The sequence below is a fragment of the Chinchilla lanigera genome, unplaced genomic scaffold (genome assembly GCF_000276665.1).
Source record: "Chinchilla lanigera isolate Chin_1 unplaced genomic scaffold, ChiLan1.0 scaffold00074, whole genome shotgun sequence".
In the NCBI taxonomy this organism is placed as follows: domain Eukaryota; kingdom Metazoa; phylum Chordata; class Mammalia; order Rodentia; family Chinchillidae; genus Chinchilla; species Chinchilla lanigera.
The window spans coordinates 8,013,216-8,019,592 of record NW_004955475.1 but is presented as its reverse complement, the minus strand read 5'-3'; the positions used below and the strand labels follow the sequence as shown (position 1 = coordinate 8,019,592).

The 6,377-nt window shown below is 45.3% G+C and overlaps 1 protein-coding gene across 2 annotated transcripts in view; it reads left to right on the top strand.

Annotated features, from left to right (window-relative positions):
• The first annotated feature begins 460 nt into the window (after positions 1-460).
• Ophn1 (oligophrenin 1) overlaps positions 461-6,377 on the top strand; it is a 442,504-nt gene continuing 436,587 nt past the window's right edge. The window contains exons 1-2 of one of the 2 annotated variants that reach the window (XM_005401585.2): positions 461-831; positions 1,454-1,611. In XM_005401585.2, coding sequence (XP_005401642.1) covers positions 1,458-1,611 — 154 coding nt within the window. In that variant the 5' untranslated portion in view covers positions 461-831; positions 1,454-1,457. The other variant, XM_005401584.2, reaches the window with a different exon arrangement.

Below are 6,377 nucleotides of genomic sequence, written 5' to 3'. Positions count from 1 at the left end.
CTACAGAGGATAATGACGGGCTTCTCAGATACACTGCAAGACAACTGTTGACATCCCCTCCTCAGCTTTTCCAATTATATATGGAAAAACATGCTTTAATCATCAGCCTTTGCAATGAGTTGCAGCCTCACAACCATGCTCTGAGGATCTATTCAGGCGAAAAGTGAATTCCTAACGAAGGCCTCCTTCCTTTGGCAGGGTGTTCAGAGCGGACAATGAGATCCTAGAGGAGTCTGAAAGCCCTTGGGCATTAGCGCCTTGAGCCAGGAGAAATAGGAGAGAAGAAACTAAGTTTACCAACTTTAGGTCGGAGAAAGGCTAGAAAGCGGAGGGAGAAAGGATCTACAACCCAGCCCAATAATGGGAAGTGAGAGACAGCTTCCCGTCACCGTCACCCATTCCTCCTCGGTTCTTGTTCCAGCTGTGGAAACTTGGCTGACACGCTGGGGGCCGCCGCACACCTGCCCCCGCCCCCTCGGGAGCCCGGGCAGGCTGGGAAGGCCGACCTGGGAGCGCAGCTGCGCTGGTGGGGCGGTGGGGCGAACGCAGGGAGGAGTCACGGGGCGTGCGGACAGAAAGACTACATCTCCCAGGCCGCCACGCTTTCCAGCTGGAGTCCTAGGGCGCAGACTGCTCCCCAGTTTCCGTAGGGAAGCGCCCGGTTACCTCAGCTATTGTGCGTCGCCCCATCGCCCTCCTCTTCCCGCTTCGGTGTCCATGGAGGAAGGCTACGTTTCTTTACCGCCCGGACTTAACCCTTCCGGCACCTAACCCGACCGCAGGCCGGCTCCCTCGGACTAGGCAGAAGTCCCAGCAAGCCGGCGGGCTCTGGTAAGGAAACCCTGCGGTACAAGGAAGATAGCTGAAGAAGGAGCCCGAGGGCACAGGCTTGGTTTTCCAGCCGCGCCGGGGTGGGGTGGAAGCGCTGGCTTTAAGAAGAGGGAGGGGACAGAGCAATCCGGGTGGCCCGCGGAGTTTAGCAGAGGAAATCTTTTGCTCGCTCCAGAGCTGGAAGCGCTGAGAGGCGGCTCCCAGCCCCAGCATTCACCCCCGCCTACACCCTGGGCGGGCCCAAGTGTCACGTTTACCAGAGCCCAGGAAGAATCCCGCCGGTCTCCAGAGGCGAGCCGGGCTGCGGTTTCTGCTGCCGATCGGAAGAGGCGATACCTAGTGGGCATGCTGCTTCCTAGGCAGTATCCCGCCGGGATCGGACTGTATCAGTGAGCCATCCCTGCCACCTGAAGCCACCACCAGGCCGCGCGTTCCTCGCCCGCACCAGCCGGCTCTCCCCAGGAATCTCACTGGAACAGGTACCTGTCCTCCAAAGGGAGAGAGGCTAAGAGCGAATTTAAGCGAGTTCCGCTGTCGGTCAACCTCCTTTATTTACCCTGCTGTGCCACTGATGCTCTGGGCCTTTGTGTCTTTCCTCTCTCCCCCAACCCCCCGCTATCAGAAACATGGGGCATCCCCCGCTGGAGTTCAGCGACTGCTACCTGGACAGCCCCGATTTCCGCGAGAGGCTCAAGTGTTATGAGCAGGAGCTTGAGAGGACCAATAAATTCATCAAAGACGTGATCAAAGACGGCAACGCGCTCATCAGCGCTATGAAAAGTAAGTGGAAGGCTTTCAGAAACTGTTTTTCTGGAGCCAGTGGCTCTTGCCTTTCAACCTTTCCACACCACAGGGGGAAGGGAAGATTGGGAGTAACTCCCAGCCCAGGTCTCCAAGGCTAATGGGTTTCTGACCCTTCAGGAGTGGGTTAGTAGAAGTAGAAAGTGGTGGGTACAACCAGAACTTTGGGCCTTTCCCTTTAATGGCTTTGACCTTAAAAGACATGATCTGCAGCGGTGCCCCTGACCCCCTGGCTCTGAAATTAACCTTACTTAGTAGATGCTTGTTCAAAAGGACAGTCTACCTGGACTATCAAACGTGTTTAGGACCCGTGGCTGGGACAAGATGAAATTTAAATGGACCAAGGAACTGCCCCAGCACCTCCTAAATAATTGAGACTTAAGACCAGAAACTTGAGTAGTGATTTTGTGCCAACCTCTGGTTACTACACATAAATGTGGGGATAGTACAAAATTCCCCATGTCCAGTTATTTTCTAAGGAAAGTCCCTTTGTCCCAGTGATTTTTTTTTTCCTTTAACATACTGAGCTATGGCTGAGGTCAAGGTCAGTCCAAGCTCAGAATTATGGGTTGGCTTCACTTGGCACTGAATTCTGCTTGAATGTGGAACAAAGACTTGCCTAGCCCCTGGCATGAGGAGCCCAGTCCTCAGGGAGAGAGACAGAGGGCTAGGGTTGATGGCTATTGCATTGAAAGAACCTCACCCAGAATGGCTTTTCCAGTGGTAACTGCAGATGCAGCTGTGAGACTGTCCTCCCCTCTCCCTCTGTGTGTGGAAGTTTTTATTTCTGCTGGTTGGCGGAAGGCTTGGAGTAAAAAAGTGGAGTAATAAATATCCCTTTGAGCATGCAGGCAGCCAAGCCTTTGTGCCAAAGTATATGCCCTGAAGAATAGAGGGTAATGATTGAGTGGAGTGATAATTTTTTCTGTTTTTGGCTGAAAAATAATTATGGAAAATAAGGTCACTGGTGAATATGTCCTTTATGCTTATAACTTTGTTTCAAGTGGATTCATGTCCAAAACACTGTCTAGATTCAGTGGGGAGACTTGCTTAAGACAGATGCAGTCAAGTCAGACTAGGGAGAAAGCCTTAGGAGCTGCAGCGCAATGGTAACTGTTACCAGTTTGTATTTGTTGTGCAGGTCTTTTGCTCCCCGCCCCCGGAATTTGTGCTTCCCTTGTACACATTGTGCACTTTTGCTCAGGGTCTGTAACCTGTTCAAGTTCCTGCTGGTCATTTGACTGAGTTGGATCATTTAATAGTTGATCTTGCCGTGGCCTGATTAAGAGTAAACTCCTGATAGCACCTTAATGATACGAGGTATTTGAAATGCTGATCCTTAGAGACGTATACAGGCCAGGCTTTGGGGTGTGTCTCCACCTAAAAGAGTTCCTTGAGACATTAAGGGTATGCAGGTTATGGCACAGAAATAGAGGGGACTTCAGAGGAGGGAGAAAGGGAAACGTTTGGGCCGTGTTGTTTAGCAAACTGCTTGGTACTATATCCTCTGTCAAATGAAGCTCATTATGTGCTCTGGGAAGAAGGTGGCTTGGTGAAATGGACGGTAAGCTGCAAGTGTTTGTGCTTAAAAACAGGACCAGCTAAGGCATATCAGAGAGATTAAATTTCTAACAAAAAAAATGCAGTTCAGTAAAACATTTGGGGGAAGGGCAAATGCTTTGGAAGCTACAAGCAACTGCTGTAGTAGTTTTTATTTTTTCTTTTCTAAGACTAAAAGGGTCAGGGAGTCAGCAATCATGCAAGCCCAAACCTTTGCATGTAGGCAAAAGATCCAAAGATATTCTAGGCCCAGAGGCTCTTTGATATTTGTGGTAGTTTTCTGGTTTGGAGCATACATAGAAAGCTAAAAACAGAATGGGTAGGAAATAAAATCTGGCAGCAACCCCTGCTCCATTTCTTTTGTTTAAGTTGTGTAGATTCTAAATACTTGAGTAGTTGAAGGCAAAGGCAGGATGTTTCCCACTGTCTTGACCACGGTAGTGTTTATACAGTAATCCCACTCTTTCCTCGCTCCTTGCCAGCTGGGCCACTTCCTGAGAAGAGGTAGGGTGGCTGCAAAACAAAGGTGTGCTCTTTGCGTGGAGGTGAAACTAAAAGAGAACAGTGGAATTGGAGTTAGACGATGTGGGTGACAGTCTGAGCTTCCCCACCTTGGGATCTGACATACACCACTCATTTCATCTGTAAAATGGGAGTAATTAAAACATTTCAAAAATTTTTTTAAGGAGAAGAAAATGTTAACATCCCAATTTGAGTATTATACACTGTATGCAAATTGTCAAATTAGGACACTGTACCTCAGAAAATTTGTACAATTAAAAATGGTGGTAATTATATCTACTCCACAGTTATTATAAGGCTCAAAGGAATTAATTGATTCTGAAAGTTCTTTGTATGTGGAAATGGCTAAAAAATATACATTGCTGGTAATACATCTTTGGGTCATTAATATATGTTAGTGAATATACAATTTTCAGTAGATTTCAGAAAGGAAATACATAAGCAGAAGTAGTTGGAAGCAGAGCCTCTTTTTTGGGCTGTTATCTTGTTAGAAAATGTCTTCCCCTACATTGGCATGTCTCAGTAATGAGTTTTGTAGTCCTGTGCATGGATCCATCTTGGAATCTGTAGTCTGGCGTTAAAAGGCAGGGGAATGGTTAAGACCTTTTTATTTAACAAATTAATTTGACCATCAAATAGTTGTTTTTAGGAACCAGTGAGATGTGGCATGCTGTGCTGCAGAAATCAGCAGCAGTTTTTCTCAAAGTTAATGCAGGTGGAACTTGATTCCTACATTTTATCCTGCTTGTGCGGGTTTTGTACAGAACTCTAAATAAGGCTTGAGTCACAACTGTGTGTGGTGATTAATTCATTAACTGTAGGTCCCGTTTGAGGATTTACATTTACTCAGCTCTGCAGAATTGATATTATGAATGATATTCAACTTGTCTCCCTTGAGGAAGTGGTTGATTTCCCCACCCCCTTTAAATGTGATCTATTTGTAATTTTTGGAGCATGAGATGATTGTAATTGAAATTAATGGAACCAGGTTTGCTGTTGCATGCCTGTAATATTAGCATTCTGAGAGGCTGAGGCAGGAGGATCACAGTTTCAAGCACAGCTTGGACAATTTAATGACTTATTGAGATCCCGTCTCAAAAAATTAAAGGGCTGGAGATGTAGCTCAGTGTAAAGGCCATGGGTTCAATGCCTAGTACTAAAAAAAAAAAAAACAAAAAAACCCAAACTAATAGAAAATAAAAACATCACTCTGAAAGGTAACTACATTGCCCATTTTCTGTCCTTTATTTTTATGTTGGCAGTTTCAGTCCTTGATGTTTCTTGAATATTTGCTAAGCACTGAGGCAAGGCACTGTTCGGAATAAGTGATGCGGCCCCACACTTATATGCCCAGGCAACATGGGACACATAGTGGACGTTATATATAGTGCACCAAACACATGCCATTCATTGAGTAAATACTTGTGCCTGTAGCTATGCTTGTCATTGGTCAGAGGGCTGTTGAGACATCTATAGTGAGTCACAGATAGATACTGACCTCAAGGAGGTCCTAGGCTAGTAAAGGAAACAGGACATGGCTAGAAATCACTGTTTTGTAGGATAGTAGATACAAATCAGAGGCCAAGAGCAAGGAGGGCAGCAGGATGTGATGGCATGTGACATTACAGGGAGTGCTCATTTCCCAATGGGAAGGAAGATGGATAGGGGAAAATAAAGGAGAGGCTACCATTGGAGTTGGGCAAAATTAATAGAACTTGTCCTTTGTGTAGCTGTTTTCATGTGACAGACATTACATCTTGTAATGGTTTCATGAGATAAGGTTTATTACTGTTTTGTGGTTTTGGGAATCAAACCTAGGGCCTTACACATAATGAAGCAAGCTCTCAACCACTGAGCTACATTACCAGATTGTTTGTCCCATTCTATAGATGAGAAAATTGCAATTCAGAGTAGTTAAGTTACTTCTGAATTAATAAGGCCAAGAGTCTGAATCAGAACCTAGACTTTGAAAGCTCTGCTTATTTTACATTATGACACTATGTTCAGGACAGAGCATTTTATAGTAGGGATGGCACAAAGATTGTAAAGGGACAACAAATAATTGAGGCCATCTGAGATATAAGCTCCACAATGGGAGGTTTGGGAAATGAGATTGGAGTGGAAGGTTGAGACCTGACCATATAGGAACTGTTAAGAATTTCAGACTTCATAGGCAGGGTGTGCTAAAAGGTTTTCGGTTAGACAGGAGCGTTGTTTAAGCTGTGTTTCGGGAAGATTCTTTTGAGAATAACATGTAAGCTGTTAGCAGTCTCACAGAAGTGTTTGTGATTTTTTTTTTGGCAGTTTAGAGTTTAAATACTTTTAAAATATAGCTCATAGTCAGCAAACCTTTTCTAGAAAGGGCCATATGGTATGTACTTTAGAACTTGAGGGTCACGCAGTCAGTCTCTGACAGCTACTCAACTCTGCCGTTGTTGAGAAAGCAGCCAAAGAGAATGAAAATAAAACGAGAGTATTTCAGTAAATCTGACACTGAAATGTCAATTTCATATATTTTTCGTATATGAAATATTCTTTCTTTAAATTTTTCCAACCATTTAAAAATACAAGCATTAGGGGTGTAGCTCAGTGGTAAAAGTACTTGCTTAGCACATTTGAGGTCCTGTGTATGCTTTCTTTCCCTTCCCTTCCCTTCCCTTCCC